The sequence below is a fragment of the Chenopodium album genome, chromosome 4, assembly GCF_948465745.1.
Source record: "Chenopodium album chromosome 4, dcCheAlbu1.1, whole genome shotgun sequence".
Taxonomy (NCBI): Eukaryota; Viridiplantae; Streptophyta; class Magnoliopsida; order Caryophyllales; family Amaranthaceae; genus Chenopodium; species Chenopodium album.
Genome location: NC_137837.1, coordinates 1055244 through 1073454, shown reverse-complemented (window position 1 = coordinate 1073454; position 18211 = coordinate 1055244). Strand labels below are relative to the sequence as shown.

The 18211-nt window shown below is 33.8% G+C and overlaps 2 protein-coding genes and 1 long non-coding RNA gene across 4 annotated transcripts; 1 reads left to right on the top strand and 2 right to left on the bottom strand.

The window, feature by feature from the left end:
- Positions 1-4: 4 nt before the first annotated feature.
- Positions 5-1634, bottom strand: LOC145628418 (uncharacterized). The gene has a single exon (XM_081680714.1). The coding sequence runs from the start codon at positions 1535-1537 to the stop codon at positions 443-445; it is 1095 nt and encodes a 364-aa protein (XP_081536840.1). The 5' UTR covers positions 1538-1634; the 3' UTR covers positions 5-442.
- A 692-nt stretch (positions 1635-2326) lies between these two features.
- On the bottom strand, positions 2327-15647 carry LOC145628417 (uncharacterized). 2 transcript variants are annotated; one of them, XR_014111428.1, is made up of 7 exons: positions 15520-15647; positions 15244-15426; positions 14955-15162; positions 13208-13357; positions 10065-10148; positions 7205-7256; positions 2327-2618 (listed from the first exon to the last, which is right to left on the bottom strand). It is a non-coding gene; the product is annotated as an uncharacterized LOC145628417 (long non-coding RNA). The 2 variants fall into 2 exon arrangements; XR_014111429.1 differs by having other exon boundaries at positions 13230-13357.
- LOC145628416 (transcription factor bHLH122-like) lies at positions 14419-17701 on the top strand. The gene is made up of 6 exons (XM_081680713.1): positions 14419-15630; positions 15806-16119; positions 16206-16376; positions 16494-16559; positions 16670-16738; positions 17233-17701. The coding sequence occupies exons 1-6, from the start codon at positions 14931-14933 to the stop codon at positions 17272-17274; spliced, it is 1362 nt and encodes a 453-aa protein (XP_081536839.1). The 5' UTR covers positions 14419-14930; the 3' UTR covers positions 17275-17701.
- Positions 17702-18211: the final 510 nt, after the last annotated feature.

Here is an 18211-nt window from a genome sequence, read left to right as displayed (position 1 = left end):
AATATTGACCAAGTATTGGCGTATTGCCATCAATTCATTACATTCATAAACATTCTCATTACATTGTTGTCCCTCAAACACTTTGGATAAACAAAATATCTTGTATACTAGTAATACTTAATACATCAAAATCTACTAGGTAGTTTCCTACAAAGTTTCTAATTATACTGCTCTTGTCACACTTACACACAATTTATCAATTATTTATAACAAGAAAAAACAAACTACCTATAAGATTTTGAGATGTTAACACGAATAAATTCAAATAAATATATGCTTATAGTATATTTTCGAGGATTTATAGACCAAGATAAGTAAGTACTTCTTCCGTCCCTTAATACAAAACCCCTTTCTAGTATTTATTACTCACATAATAAAGAGAAAGAGGCTTTTATTTTAGAGACGAAAGGAGTATTAAATAGCTTGGATACATTTTTCACTCTCAACATCTTTTGCTAAGTGGTTTGCCGCAAAGACAAGTATTGTACACAAACGACGACGCTTCTAGGTGATCATATGGAGCTCCTGCTGGTATGGGCCCACAAAGTTGGTTATGACTCAAGTCCAAATGCCCAATGTATGAGGCTGAGGAAATGGACTTGGGTATTGGCCCACTAAACCGGTTATGAGACAAATCCAGAACCATAAAATATGACCTCGGCCCGAAAACATCTGGTATCCGACCCTCTAAGGCGTTCCGGCTCAAGTTACATATACTCACACCCGAATTCAACAAACTCCTTGGTAACTGACCTGATATCATATTACCATCAAGGTTCAATGTTGCCAAAACCGGCATCTTATCGAACATATCGGGTATTTGACCCGATAACCGGTTAAGCGAAAGATCCAAATCCGAAAGGCGATAGATGTTGGATAATGAAACAGGAACAGGCCCACCAAGCATGTTACCACTCAACAAAGCCCGACTCATCATCGTAAGTTTACCCATTTCACTTGGTAATTCACCCGTTAACTTATTGTTTCTCAAGTCCAAGTGCATTAACCGACCCAAATTCACGATCGATGGAGGAATCGAACCTGTAAGACTATTATCGGCTAAATTAAGAACCGTAAGCTCCCTTAACCGGCCTATATCACTTGGAATCCGACCCGTGATCCGGTTCCCAATTAGGTCAAGGGTCCGAAGATAAGGGAGCGAGGTGATACACTTAGGGATCTCACCCGAGATCCCTTTCCAATCAGCTATAGTAAGGCTACTAAGCCGGTTTAGGTTGCAAATAGCCGGGGAGATCGACCCGGTCATGAACCCGGTTCGATGAGCCCGCTCAAAAATCGGGTCTTCGGATTCGCCACGTAAGTTGATGTCGGCAACACGATGAATATACGGGTCACAACTCACCCCGTACCAACCGTGGCAGCAATCCGGTCCGGTCCAAGAATTGAAGATACCCAAATACGGTTCATGAAGGGCAGCTTTAATAGACAAAAGTGCTGCCCGGTCTGATGGCGGGCAAGCGTTAATAACCGTAATAACGGTCATTATAACTGCCCAATAACAAAACAAAGCTTTCATGTTTGTTTCTCACTCTACTAGTCTACTGTACTATGTATGAAAATGTGAAGTTGAGTGAAGTGAAGTAGTGAACTAGTGAAGTGAGCTAAAAATGCATAACAGAAGTGTTTCCATATATATATATGGGGGAAGATGGAGGGTTATAGGAAATGACTGTTTTGCCCTTTAATCTAGAAATTATGAGGAAGAGATAAGGATAAAATCATAAAAATAAAGATAATAAATGGGATTTTCATTAAAAGAGAGAAAATATAATTGATTTAAAAGAAAAGAGGAAATGAGGTAGAAGGTGGTGAGGCCAAAACCCATGTGAAACTGTGAAAGGTGTTTAATGTTAGGTCCAGAGTTTCAGTGGTTTGGGTCCTGATGTCTTGCAGAATATTAGGGCTGCCCTTAATTTCTGTAGGATTTTTAAGAAAATAAAATTTTCTTTTTTTAATGATAAATTCTAAGTCATGATATTATATTTTACAAGTAAATTCAGTGAATACAAATCTTTGTTCCAATCTAATCAAACAAATGTTTTTAGTCAAATACTACCTTCGTTACATATTATTTGCAACGATTTGATATAAAGTAGAGAGGAAAAATATCTAATCGTTACAAATAATATGTAACAGAGGTAGTAGAAGAATTTAATTTCACTAATGTGCAAAATCAAGCTCTATTCAAATTTATCTTGATAGAAATAACTACTTGTACTGTTAGTAAGGTTTGAATCTTACAACCTCGATAACGTGTTATGAGTCGTATGACCATTAAGGGTATCATACTTCATGTTTCATAAAAGAGTAAAAATTACAATGCTCACTCAACTGAGCTAATAGAGTAATAGCTAGTAGCCTAGTACAGCCCATCAAACAGCTATATTAAAGATTATTTATTGACTGATCATTAAATGAAGTACAGTTGTGTATTAAATGGTACAGTATAACAAACATGTAAGACAATCAACAGGAAACATTCCAGTAAACATGTATAGAAGAACTCTGATAAACATTAAGTGAACATTAATCTCCAGTATAGTTCAATAAGCTTGATTTCGAGCTGATTTAGCAGAAGCCAGGGGCCAATATTGTACCTGTATGATGGTTACAATTATTTTCTTTAGTAAATGTATACATATATATATATATTTTTTATTATTTCTTGCCTATAATATGAATATATAGATATTAGTTTTAGTATACTGTTAGTCTGTTACAGAGGAAACAAAATGTTATGGCAAATAATTGATAGAGAGATTCAATCCAGGATCTTCTCTATTATGCATTGAGACAAGGTCTTCCATGTGACTAATATGGGCTTCAATCTATTTTTATACTAAAGATTTAGGATGCCACAGGGTCTCAACCTACCTAAACCTAATACATAGCTCTATCCCCGGCTAGGCGGCCGAAACCATGTCATTTCACTTTGGCTTAATGGTGGCTCACAACCTTAGCTTGAGTTTTTTTGTGGATGTTGAATTGGAATGTGATGCCATTAATGTGGCAAACAAGATAGTAGGAAGAATTTCTTTGGAATAAATGCTCAAACATGCTTGTGTACCAAGCTTTACTTTCAATTCCTTTCCAAGTAATCATGGTTGTAGGGCTAGGAATACCATAACTCATTCTTTGGCAAGATATTTAAAAACTCCCTTGACATAACATAGGCTTCACAAGAATCACAACACCTTGAACTCAAATTAAATAACAATAATCCTGATTTTTCCCTGAAAAACAAAAAAGGCTTGATCTCACACTAGTAATTGTGATCTCTCAAGAAAACTTATCAGTAGATGCAACTTCTCAAGTATACAAGAACATGGCCATGTTATTTTCAATGGTATTAGCCTAAAATTGGGAAACTAAATGAACAATTACGAAGAACAAAGGGCAATAAAGAATCACATGAATTCTAATCTAACACCAAAATACAAGGGCCTACTGCATTTATCTTCATGTTGTAAGATGAAATGTATAATTCTTAATTCTCCTTAATAACAGTATAGTAACTGTTATGAGAGTAGTCCCTTTACCATTAATTGCGAATCCTCCACATCTAATAGTTAAAAACAAATCCCTATTTTTTTCACATACAAAAATGTGATCTGTCGAGTCATTTCACTGTATAAAAAAGATACATATGGCCCCATAAGGCCATAATCTATGGTTGTGAGACAATCATTCATGCAATCATATGTTCATGTCATTGGGATATCAAGCATATGAATAATTTAGATAATAAAGCAGATCTTGGTTTGAACACAATTTTCAAAAGGGACTTTGAAAATGAGACTCGTGTAAATCCTACTGTTCTTGAGCTATTTTATATGGTGTAAAAAGATCGAGACAATTTGTAAGCATAGACGCTATGATGTACACATAGTTTGATCCAAAGTATACATGACATTGATATTTTAATGTGTTATATGAAAACTAGGTAAGGTTAAATATATATTTTCTCATGTACAAATAATAAATCTTTAGTAGTTTGTTGTATGGTTATTTTGTATTTCTGTTTAGGGAAGAACATGGAATGTGTGAATAAGGTTGAACATCCCTTCTTGAAGTCTGCTAATTCCACCGACCCAAATTGCTACTTAGATTGAATAGAAAATCCACTCAAGATGTGATGTTGAACCTTATTTGAAAGGTATATTACTAATAGTAACAAGCATAATATTAACTAGACATGGCCAACTCACATGGAAATCCTAATCGTCCAAAAATAGGGGAAAATAAAAATCCTCACATGGGAATCCCTATTCTATTGTTTCAATTATGGGAGAAGAAATACTGTCGCAATTAACACAAATCTATTTCATCCCCCACCCCAAAAAAAAAAGAAAAAAAAAAAAAAAAAACAGAGGTCATTTTGCTGAAACAAACCTAAGAATAATACTCTTAGCAAAAAGTAAGCATAAAATATGAGGTTTTAATATGTTGCAAAAAAACATTAATGTTCCTCACTTCCTCATCTTGTTATTGTGAATTACAAGCAAATAAAGCAATTAAGCCTCGTATTATCTACCATAATATGTAGTATAACAAAGAACACATAATATTTTATCATATCACTATTATTCTTGTAACATAAATAATAATTCAAATCACCTCAACCCATCCTAAAAGAAAATCTAACAGGCATATTGCATATAGTATGTTTTTTTCCCTAGTTTTCAGTCTCTTCAATTTACTTCAGGATGCATGTTTGACACTTCATTTTAGACCAAAATACATACGAAGTATAAATTAGATATGTGTTCGTCATTAGTGCTCAAGTCTTAATGTCTTACCAAGTGAACTACTCTATCACTCCCCCTCACATGAAAGGCCCTTTGGGCTTGAAATGTGGATGCAACACAGGCCCACCCATACCTGGTGCGAATTAATTCCACTTTGAAGGAGGGGCGGATGAGATTCGAACCCGTCACCTTTGTGTCACGCTGGCTCTGATACCATGTTAATGGACCATCTCAACTAAAAGCTTAAACTTATGGTTGAGGCTCAAGAATATGTTTTATACTCTATCACTTTCCTCTGAAAACAAGGGTGAATCAAGTCATCAACATAGCTTTCCTCCAATTTCCTCAATTTTATGTGGGTTCAAGCAGTCTATCTCATGTCATTACCAGGCCCATATTGTAGAATTAACAATTTCATAAGCTGGCGAGTCTATCAGATTCTAAGGCCCAAATTTACAGGACTTCAATTTTGAAAATATACATTACAATCCATCAATTACTACGAGCCCATACAATACAAAGACCACACAATTTATGGGCTGGGCTGGAGTAACTGTACAGTTCCAAGGCCCAATGACTAGCACTATCTAATTGTCCAACTCCTACTCCTAGCTCCTCAGTCCTCTCATAGGTAGACACAAACACAAGTTAGCAAAATGTTTACACTACACCTATGTACGGAGTACTAACAATGCAAAGTCTATGTTTTGGAAGCTACATTGGGAATATACAACTTTGTCTTACGTCTTTCTTTTTAAAGGCAATCTAAGGAAGTATAATGTAAGCAAGAAGACACTAAGAGACCCTTTGCACGAGGGGAGAACCTAATAGTGTATAAGGTCCATTCAACCTATCAAAACAAATAAAATCCAAAAAAAATATATTCTTTTGTTACTTTACCATGGAGGTACAAAATGGACTAGGTATAGTCATATAATGAAGAGAATGAGAAAGGGTACAAAATGGACGAGGTATAGAATGAAGTGAATGGAGGAAGATCTTTGTGAAGAGATATACTCATAGTTCATGCAACCGACCTCACATCTTTGAAATCTTTGGGAATAAGGCTATAGCTTTTTGTCTTTTGAATTCTACGGAGTACATTTTACAGGCACACAGGTTTAGGACAAAGAAACAGCAAATCGGAAGTATAACTCAACTGCCTAATATTCCAGAAATCCAGAATGATAAGATTTCTTAACCCAAAAAATAAAAAAAAATAAAAAAATAAAATAAAATAAAATAAAGAGTGATCAATCTTGATTAAAGTATCTCCCAATAACCAAGTAATAAGTAGGACGTTGATTTTTTTATGTTTTTGCCCCTCTTTTTAAAAGTAAAATCTCCTAAATTACGAAATATCCTCTTTCACGTATGGCATAATACATGTACGGTGCTGATTTACCAGACCTCGACGGTGGTTTAACATCTTTTGCATTAATATGATGGTCCTCTCATATAAGTCAGGTTCGCAATCAAACACTTCAAATCATGCCAAATATCCCATAAAATATCTTTTTGTACCCCACTGTAATAATCAATTACTTGTAATACGTAGAATGAATCTAGCTATACACATACACCCCTTATTTTAGTATTTTTTTCCTTTTCTTGATAGTTACAAGTATTTTTACAACTCTTAACAAGTATACCATTTTGATACACCCCTATTCCAAATATATTCATTTACCTAGCTAATAATTAAATAAGTTCACAATATAAGGAAACCACTTCGTTTGATACTTCTACCGTTCCTCTAACATGGTAACAATTACCATTTAATCAAGGAAGTTTCACAAACATTACAATATATGCACATGTTTTCTCTCTATCTCTTTCTTCATTACATGGGTCTTTATATTAATTTTTCTCTATCTCTACCCTCATCTAAATTTTCGTGCCTTCCCCACTTATTGCAATATGAAGGTAATGGATGTAGTATTTTCTAAACAATTGTATTTGCAAGTGTATACCAAATAGAGCTAAGAAGATTAGCTTTCATAATGCTACATTAATCAACAAACATCTGTAACTTGGTCTATGGAATTCTCCAAATGTTGCATTGGCATCTTATAGAAAATAAAATTGCGCTCCTCAATAAGAACATTTTGCTAATCTATTATGTTATTACAACTAGAAGTTAACCCTTATTTTGTAATTGTATTTAGTAGGCTTATTACGTACTGAGCTAAGGGCTTTGAATAATTAAGACCCTAATACATCTAGGTTGAATATATAAACACCAAGTTATTGTGCAATACTCCATACAAACCAAAGAAAACTCAATTCTTAACATGGTATCAGAGCATAAACCCTAATACATCAAAATTCTACAAATTTGTGGAAAGAATTGACAGAAAGAGCAAATAAATTAATATACTTCATGTTCCAAATATAGAGAGTGAGGTTCAGAAAGAGGAAGTAAATAGACTTACCTATCACTGTATTTGTGAAAGGTAGGCGAACACTTTTGCTTTGGGGCATGATCTAATCAACAGAACAAAGAATCATTAGCATTAAATCAACCGCTCTAATTAAAAGAAGCAAGTAAAAAGAAATTGGGTCCGAATTCCATCAAGGGACCACAAATCACTTACTTAAATAAGTCAATCATATATCATGTAAAGTGATTATGTAAATCTAACCCACAACTAAAGATATCAAACTCAGTAGTACTAACTAAGTGATCTTTCAGAACTCGAAAAGACATAAGCTTTCACATTTATGTGAGCTAGTTTTGAAGGTAACGGTCTCATAATAAGTTAAAGCGATACCCTTACAGAAATAAACATAAAATGGCTCTTAATATAAGAAGAATGTTACTATAAGACAGTCTCATACTAGACTTTGCAAAGTAAAGTTACACTCGTGTTATAAAATTTTCTGATCCAAAGTAGGATAATTTGATTTTCTAATCCAAAAGAAAATAATTTGAGAAGTGATGATAGATTGATAGTATAGATTAGAAATTTAGGCATAGTAATTTTGTCCCTTTATATTATACTAAGTGTCATATTTAGAAAGATCCAATCTAAAAGTTTAGTTTGTGTTTGATAAAGTTTTGCTTTCTGTCTCAACTTGATTACCATATAAAGTTTCTTACATAAGATTGATTATGATATACTCTGCATTTATAATAAGAATAAGAATAACACAGCAGCAGGAACTGGAACCTACCCCAGATGCTTGCCCAAGAAATATACAGGCTACAGTACATTCTTTAACCATACATTCGTAGTTGCATACACTAAAATATTATTCAGCAAAGAATGTCATAGGAAGTACTACATATCCTCTCAGAATAACAAATTATGATAATTGATATAAGAGAAAAAGAAATAGATAGAAAAAATAATCAATTACGGATTTCATGAATAAGGGCATACTTGTTACCCATGTCATAAGCCGAGGCATTCTAAAAACTAGATTTATTTCAAATTTTGTACATATAATGCTTTAACACTATAGACCTATAGTTGCTAAGGCCTTTTTGTATGACATTTCCATATAACCAAGAAACCAACCTACTCCACACACCACCTTAATTAGCGTTAAGCTTGTGACCTAACTAATTGAATTTGCCAATTTACATAGATTAAGCTAGGCCAACAGGAAGTTAACCTGGTGACCCATAATAAAGAGGGCTTTGGCAGGGTTTATGCTTTAATCTAACTAACTTTCAGTTGACCTGAGAAATAGGGCACGACACGTTGATACAGTAGCACGTGAAACACAAAAACGACCTCCTAAATAGAACCACTTCTTATAAACATGTACACAATATAATCATGCATCGGCCTATCTAAGAACGGAATTTCTTTCTTTGTGAAATGAAAGGAAATATCATCAATAACTTTGTGCAAGAGTTGTACTATAATTCATTCTGAAAGGTACTTTTTATGAGGTACCACTATCAAATAATAATATTATCCCTAACAGCAAAATAATGTACGTTGCGAGTACAATTTTAGTGGCGTGGGAAGCCATAAACCACAAAAGGCCAACGGTCTTGATTAGGACAAAAGGTGGACAATGTAATGGTAGATGACCAGAAATACTACGTAATTTAAAGTTTTAAACTCCCTTAATTTCTCAGAAAACCTAAGTGCAAAGTATAATTATTGGAGAGCAATTACTTTCGCTTTCACAAGATAATTTAAATAATTTCTTTGCTGACGAAAATATGGTTGAAAAATTAGCTTTCGAAAAATTATTATTGTTGGATTGTTTCGTGTAAGATTTGTTTGTTTACAACATCAGGAATATTTCACCCTCAAAGAAGAGCTGAACCGTGGTTGGGATCAAATAAAAATCCAACAAGTTTTGCTTGCAATTTAGTCAAAAATAAAGGCACCGTTTGTTTTGAAAGAAAACGTTTTTTGCGAAAATAATTTTTCATAGAAATTTTTAAAAGAATACACGGGCATATATAAAAATAATTTCTTTTATTTGTTTTTATAGAAGAAAATATGGAGTATTATAGAGGACAAAATATAAAGGACTAGATATAAGAAGATAGATTAGAGGTAAGAAAATTGATAATAGGAGTATGAAGAAAAATGTGGCATACCTTTCATCCATCAGAGAACTATTATTTTTCACCTATTACTAACCAAATAATGAAAAATAAGAAAATTATATTTATGAAAAATGTTTTCCATCAAAACAAGTGAGGCCTAAGGGGCAAAAAAGATGGTCCAACTTCGAATAGTCTTGATTAAAAGCAGTAGAGGATTCTACTAATGGGTTTACAATAGATATACTCCTGTTTTTCCTTCAGTCACACGAAGTTGCTTTTCACCAAGCTATACCTTATATTTTACTTAACTACGGGAAAGGAGGGGCTATGAGAAATCGAACCCCCATCACATAGGGGGCTAATTCCTCACCTTAGATTTTACATTGAAAGCAGGTGCTACTTCATAATAAGTCCTAAAGTTTTAAGAATTATAGTACAATCGATAAAACACTTGATAAAAGTACAATCGATAAAACACTTGATCACTAGCACTAACACGGTAACTCCCAAGTGAAATGTTTGAAGCTAGATAAATTTCTAATGGATATGGTATACGCCTACTGAATAGTCCCTCCCATCCTAGAATAGATATTGCATCGTCTTGGACCAATGCTCCCTCCCCTATCAATTAGGCGGTTACCCAATTTTATTCTATTTTGAGAGAAGTCCATTATTGCAAGGAAAAGGAGTAGCAGTAGTTCCATCCTACACTTCATCTTGCTTTGAAATGCTCACATAAGTATAAATCCAAATCTTATGGTTTAAATTGACCTTACCTTGCATAGTTGCATAAATGTGAATGTAATAAATCCAGAAACAATTATTTCAACCCTCGGCACCTATCAAACAAAAAGGTCATCCTAGATGGGACAAGAACAAAGAAAAAAAATAAATCAGATATTATAATACTTTGATTCAATAATCACCTACATAAGCAAATATAAAATAATACAGAGTATTATAATACTTCGTACAAAAGTATATTTAGTTATTTACTAGACACGTCGGAGTGATATGATGAATATAATAATCGGAACTTTAAAAAAAAAGAAAAAAATTTATCATTGGAGCAACAAAATCACCAGCAATCAGCTACTCCACATTTCTATAATAAAAAACAGTATAGATATGTATACATCTATAAACAGAAGGTGTACATCCAAACAGAAACATAAGCTAAATTAATTACAGCTGCTAAATGCTATTAGTGGTCAAATCCGTGTTTAATGCCCTGTCAATAACTTTGATTTGTCGCTTAAAGACATAATTAATTAAATTATGTGCACAACCCTACGCCATTAACAGACTATTATGATTGACTAAGTATAGTATTAAAGTTCTGAATCTGATTGATTAACCATTTAACTTTATTTTAACCATATTCAAAGGAATCAGAAACTAATCTAGTTATAAATTAATCCTAGACCAACACAGACAATCAGAAGAACACGCTAATGAAGATTGAAGAGGCTAAGCTAGCACGTGAGTCAGCACTTTTAAGATTTTTACTTACAATGCCATTAAAGCAAAGTTAACAAGACTATTATTTTTACTATGATGCATCATGCTTGACCTGTTCAGATGATTTTAACTTCTAACGCACTAAAATGAAATACTTCCTTTGTTTCTCCAATATATGAAGATTAGAATACACAACATGTAAGCAGTAAGATAATCTCTCTGAGGAATTAATTTTATTAAACCTTCTTTAATATCTTGGTACCTCTAAAGGTCAAGACAAACAGATAGTCAAACATCTTATTAAACATTAGATATCTATTATCTAATAATTCATCCTCCTAATCAATTGGCTACCTTCACAATGTTTAAAAGACATTACAAAAATTGTGCTTGATTTGTGAGGGACGGTACCCTTTGGGATTTTGGGTGTACAGACTTGGTGATTTCTTCTAATCATTTGCTCGTGTTTAATCTGATTCAAGCATATTAAGTGCTCTCTCCGTCCATCAAAAAATACACATGCTTTCCTTGGTTTCCGAGACGCCACATCTTTAGTTAAGCATCATGCAAATTAACATGTAAAACAACTTAAAATTAATCAAATAAGACCTCATTAGATGTTTTGCTTCGTATAAACATATAATTCACTTGAAATATACAGTCAAAGTTGATGAATTTCAACCTTGAAAAAGCTAGTGTGAACTTGATCATTTTGAGATAAAAAGAGTATTAAGTTTCAGACTATTTTTCAATTTATTAACATGGACTCCAATTATAAAACAAAAGTAGCCTTTCTCATCTTACTTGACCAATCTCCTACATAATCCTCGTCAAAGAAAAACTGAACTGGACAACAGCAAGAAAAATAGGTGGAACCCTAGACAATAGCAGGTTTCAGCATTAAAATCTTAGGAAAAAGTTAATTACAATTACAGTTGAATAAGAAGATGATTTCCCAACTATATAAGACTAAAAAAATCCATTGCTTCTAGAGAATGTTTTAAAAAAACGTTTGAAAATAATATAAATTAGACATACATTAAAGGGAGTTTTCACAATTCTTAATGCCTTGAAGAGGTTAATGTTACCAGAAATCAATTGAGACTTTGATAAAATCTTTATTTACAATCCCCTTGAAAACAAAAGTATAACAATTCCAATAAAAACAAAAACGTATTACTTGCCAATTACTTATAAGCCACACGAATTCACATTTCTATTTATAATACTATGATTATAATATTAGCCTAACTATTTAAATTAAGTTTGCACTCTTAGAGAATATACCCCACATTTAATAAAAACACAATTCAACGTAGAAAAACTCAAACTTTTTAGGTTTCTATTAATTGTTTGAATAGATATAACTATGTGTAGTGTTTAGACCATTGATATACACCAAAACAAACAAAGAAAAGAAGAATCAAAATCCACTATACATCCCCTTTGTTCCATATAAAATGAAACACAATTAAACGTACAGAAATAAAATTGAAATAACAAAGATGAAATTAAGGTAAGACCAAAAAAGCAAGTGAGTAAAATTTAAATGGTAACTTTAGAGAAAAAGAATGTCCATGGTAACAAATTATAGGCAAACAAAAAAGATGTTTTAAACAGTTTTTTTTCTATTTTATTTTTTTATAATACGTATAAATATTTACCACGTATACCTTTCTTATGATATGGAACGAAAGGCCTAGCTCTTACATCTAATGTTAGGGTTCATTACTATTTGTTCAACTATAAGAAACTAGTACTCCCTTCTTCCCTTAATTAGATGTCTATTCTAAAATTACACGGGAATTAAGATTTTAAGAGATTCCTTAAAACCCGTGATTGGAAAGTACAAAGTGCATATTGGGTTAGAGAGGGATAGAGAGGAAAAAAGATATTTGGTAGTTATTAAAGAGATAGAGAGAGAAAGTGTTGGAAAATGGTGTCAAAAGTACAAAATAAATAAAAAAAATTAATGACAACTCATCAAAAAGAGGGTATATTGTCAAAAAGCACATTCTTAATATAGAAATAGGTATCTAAATTTGAAACCCCCAAAAAGAAAAGTATGCATCTAATTAAGGGATGGAGAGACTAGTGTTCTGACCATTGATATATGAAGTACTACACAAAAATTAACAAGGTACCTTTACCATTACCCTTCATAAAGGTCAACTTTTCTTGCCAATTCAACACTTAGTAGATTCAAATTCTCAGCCAACTCAAGCTGGACATGATAAGCACAAGCAAACATACTTTTTCTTTATTATGTTTCATTGTTTTGTTGAGGCCAACATTACTATGTAACTATATTAGGCATATAACATTCATTTTATTAATTAACTTATACACGTTTGATCTATAATTCTATATGTAGAAGTAGTGCACATCAGATGAACCACATAGACTGGATTCAAGGTTCATACAATATACAGTACTAATAATGATTGAATATACTCACAGTTAAGGTGCAGTGCCTTTACCAAGCAGAACTTTTGTCAACTTCTTGACTACGCTGCTTGTCAGCTTACCACAAATCACCCCTCAGATATTTTATCCTGAAAAGGGAAGCTTATATCCACATAGCAACATCCATGAAGTTCACAAAAATCTGCAAAACATATAAAAAAAAAAAATAAAAAATAAAAAAAAAAAAACCAACTTTCTTAGCTCATTAAATGTTAAATTTGTTTAAATGTGTAATATAAACATTAAATTCTTCATTAATTTTACTCGTCCATATAATTAAAAGAGTCCATGATCAAAGGTGTGCATGGGAGCTAGACTACGCATGTTTCAAACAAAAAACAAAAATGAACGGAAGGAGTATTTAAATAATTCGTGTAGTCTATCAAGTCGTCAAATAATTGATAAGACAGCAAAGGAATCTGCCAAAGATCTCAATATCGTTTGCTGTGTCAATTGAACATGACTGTTCTCCAACAAAAAGGGAAACTACAGTCTCAGGCTTTTCCCAACAAAATTGCATATAATACAGCATTAGAGCTTAAACGCAAAGAAAAGCTATGAGATGGGGAAAATTGGACTTCAAACAAAGATAATGAATAGATTAATTTTCTTTTACCACTTTTTTAAAACAAGTTTTTTAAAGTATAAATGTCACTTTAATGATGAGTCACCTCCTCACCCCCTCCCCTTCTCCTCCCCAACCTCACAAGTCACAATTAAGAAACGCCTTTCATCAATCAATGTGGGGCATAAACACACACCAAAAATAAATACATATAGAGTACTGCCTAAAAGCATCAAATTAACCAAACCAATACATGTGGTCCAACAAAGGATATAATAGTCAATTCACACATAATATATAGCCTCAACCTTCCTTCATCTAGTTTAATTACTTCTTGCTAAAGGATGTGTTCCTTTTCCAAATCCTATCCATATAAATTATTTTTAAGGAAAACCAAGTAAAGACACATGGACAGTTCATCAAAATTAAACTAATAGATTGCTTAGTTACTATCTTGCCCTCATCAGTTCATCCTTTTTCGGATGCTCGCATCATGATGACGCAATAAAATAATCCAACAATAACAACTTCCCACGTCATAAAATAACCAATAATTTATAATTTAGAAGGGAACCTCTGTAATTGTGGAAGTGGATTGAGGGTGTTTTGGTCAGTTGACTATTAATGGAAAACTGCTAGAACACCCAAATCTAAAAGCAAATGCTACTCCTTATAGACAAAACAAAAAAAAATTGGTTTATGTCAACTATTTTCTCTGTCTTGATCATTTACACCAGCATCTACCCTCCCCTTCATAATAGTAATCATAATCTTCAGTAGTAGCAAAAGAGCTAAAGAAAGGTAGAGAAAGACAGAGTAATAGATTACTGCAGAAAAACAGATTTGCAGCTCAGAGAGAAAAGAGAGGTGGAAAGAAAAGGTGGGTTGGTGTTTTCTGCTTGTTATTCACTAGCTTTTCATTGGGTTCACATGTAAAATTCCTTGCCCAAAGTGTTTTGTTTTCAGCCACAAGTCCGTAGGTATAGATATGGTATGACTATGTGATCAGGTCGAATTGGGTTCTATTTTACCCTGTTTTCCTGTGTTTTTTGCATTTATATTTTTTTACTAAGGAGGGTATCTAAAACAAGGGAAGATTAAAAATAACTGAGCTGTCTGAATAAAGGGAGAGAGAGAGAGAGAGAGAGAGATGGATTCAGAGCAGCAGCAATACCAACATCATTTCCAAGATTTCCCAAGACAGTTTCACCAGCAAAAGCAACAAACCAACGGTCTCACTCGCTTCCGGTCAGCGCCGAGCTCATACTTTGCAAGTTTTCTTGATGCTGCTGCTGATACTGCCACTGCCACTGCCACAGGTGGTGTTAGTGGCACAGCAGGAGGAGAGAGGCGGGACTTTCCGGCTGCTAGACCACTAAGTCCTGAAACAGAAAGCATCTTTGCCAGGTTCATGAACAGCATCGATGAAGAAGATAACTCATCACATAAACTAAGCAACATACCTGAAAACGTGGCTGTGCAACCTGAGTTTACAGTGAGGGTTAAGCAAGAAACGGATATTCAACAACAGTTGCAGCAGCAGCCGCAGCACCAGCACCAGCAGCAGCAGCAGCCGCAGCACCAGCACCAGCAGGGTAATTACAACAATCAATCTCAGATGATGTATCATAGCCAATCAAAACCACCTTTGTCAAATCACCACAATACAGCAGTCAGTTCAGCAATGCAAAACACATTTAGGGCAGCAGCTGCTAGTTCAATGGGGATAGATTCCATACCCCATATGAAGACTGGATTTGGTGGGGGCATCAACAATAGTAATTCCGGCCTAACAAGGCATAGCAGCTCCCCGGCTGGATTTTTCGCCAACCTAAACATTGATACTACTGGTACTCTTCTGTTCCCTCTTGGTTATTGGTTTAGCTATAAAAAAAAAAATAAAAAATAAAAATAAAAAAAAACACCACCATAAACTTGACCGCCTTTCACACAGATCTGAAATTCAGTATATTTTCAAGCTTTGCTTTTCTCAGCTTTCGTATTAAAGTAGATAGCATATGACAGGTTATGGCATGATGGGAGGAATGGGGAGTTATGGAGGTAGTAATGTTCAAGTAAATTATTCATCGGGACAACCCTCTTCAACTTCGGAACTGGTGAATCAAAACTCAGATGTTGGGGCAAAAAGATTAAGGATGAATAGCCTAGATGAAACAAAATTCAGCAATTCAAGCAACAACCCCAACGATGACAGCAACTATGACTTCCCCATGAATTCATGGGATGACTCAATTTTGTCAGAAAATTTCTCAGGCTTAGATAGAGTTGCAGATGAGGACATAAAGGTATTTCCTGAGCTAAATGCATCAGAAAATCAGGTATAAAATCTTCTCTCCTATGATTTTACCTCTTTAATAAGAGGTTTTATTATAGTTAATATATTATGAATTGGGTTATTTCTCAGAGTGGAGAAATTAAAAACAGACCTCCGCCATTGACTCATCATCTGAGTCTACCAAAGACATTACCAGAACTGTCAAATATGGAGAAATTCCTGCAGTTCCAAGACTCAACACCTCTCAGAATCAGGGCTAAGAGAGGATGCGCCACTCACCCAAGAAGCATTGCTGAGAGGGTGAGAACTGATTTTACTTTCAAAATTGGATTAATGTTTTATTAATACTCCTATTTGATTATAGTTTTAGACATATCATTCAAGATTACATACAATGGTTTTGATACTAATCTATAGGTAAGAAGAACTAGGATTAGTGAAAGGATGAGGAAGCTTCAAGATCTAGTTCCCAACATGGATAAGGTTAGTCCCTATGTTAAAATATATTAGTGTAAATTACACTCCCTCTGAAGAGACAGTGCTAGTTGATTGTATTTTTGACTCAACACAATCAAAATACTGTTTCCATGCAGCAAACAAACACAGCAGACATGCTAGATTTGGCTGTTGATTATATCAAAGACCTTCAGAAGCATGTTGAGGTAATGATCAATTTCAGACTTGTAAATGAATTCTAGAATACGAATGTAAAATTGCTTTATTTAGCAAAAATTAGGGAGGAAAATTTTCGATCTTGCCAAATTAAAAAGCTACAAATTATGGTCCCCTCTTAATATGTGAGCACTTTTCTTATCTATATTTTCATCTTCCCACAAAACAAACCTCACAAGATCCACCTTTCCTTCAAAAGCAATTTCTAAATGTCTCTTAAAAGTTCTTTTGTACGATTTAAAGTTAAAAAAAAGTTGGCCAAAATGCATTTAATTTATGTCTTTTTAATTTCCCAACAATTACTCCCTATGCAAGTAACATGGAGCATGATGTTTATAGTGTATAGACCCTATCAACATTTCGTTAAGGCCCGTAAGGGTACTAAGGACATTTACTCCCTGTTAATCCCCTAACATTGAGTTCGTTTATTATATGACTTTGTCCTGTCTCATAGGTTTTCATTTTTTGATGAATTAATCCCCAGAACCTCGCTGATAATCGAGCAAAGTGTACCTGCTCAAGATAGTTGATGCCAGCCAACGAACTACGAAAAGACTGCTCTAACAGTACAGAAGCTGCGGTGGAAAGACAACAGAAACCCATGGTGGGCTGATTCTCCTCTTTTTTCACTGAAATACAAGATCACAAATTAAAGTTAGGAAAAGAGAGAAAAGATGGACAATAGAGTATGCTTTACATAATCAGGGTATGGAAGGAAGGTAAAAAAAAAGTACCACTATTGTCTCCTAGGTAAGATCTAGATCCATTTGATGCCAAAAGCAATTGTATAGGCAACAATCCACGTGTACACATATCATTATGTGTAGAAATTAGGCATGTAGTGATTATTATACTATTCCGAGAATGTGGGGAGAGATTCCTCACTGATGGTTAGCCGACTTTGTCCTGTAGTATCATCTGTCATATAAAATAGAAATCAGTTAGCTATCCAACGCATTGCATTTAATATAATACATAACTGGTATCATTCAAACTTTTTTCCTGAGCTGTAAGTGTAACTTTGCAAATTGAAAGATAATATTTCTACATAAAGAAATATGCAGCCCAAAAATATGATACTGAAAACAAGAAAAGGTAACTTGCAAAAACTAGAGAAACAATGTAGTATTGGAACATTGGTGTTGAGATGTAAAATTTTTGTTTGCGTAATTTTAGAAATATTACTCCAACTAACTAGGGTTGTAAATCCCGTAGTAAACAACCACTCGTCCCAGTTTTACATTTATTGGCTCTCGAATATGGGTAAACACTGTTTTACCATATGATCTTAGCACACACCCCTTTGAAGAAAAATGGATTGCTATTATTTATTACTCAAAAGCCTCTTAATCTACATTTTAGTATCATACTTGTCATTAACTTTAAGTAATGGGCAAGTTTAATTCCTAGAATCTCCGCACGCACTAGATGGACATGAAGCACATGTCTCAATCACCACGATA

Bases quoted from the DNA above. Each gene is read 5' to 3' on its own strand.
- LOC145628418 (XM_081680714.1), bottom strand. From the start codon at position 1,537: ATGAAAGCTTTGTTTTGTTATTGGGCAGTTATAATGACCGTTATTACG.
- LOC145628416 (XM_081680713.1), top strand. From the start codon at position 14,931: ATGGATTCAGAGCAGCAGCAATACCAACATCATTTCCAAGATTTCCCA. The intron at 16,377-16,493 runs GTGAGAACTGAT...ACTAATCTATAG, and splicing joins CAAGAAGCATTGCTGAGAGG to GTAAGAAGAACTAGGATTAG. The intron at 16,560-16,669 runs GTTAGTCCCTAT...GTTTCCATGCAG, and splicing joins TAGTTCCCAACATGGATAAG to CAAACAAACACAGCAGACAT.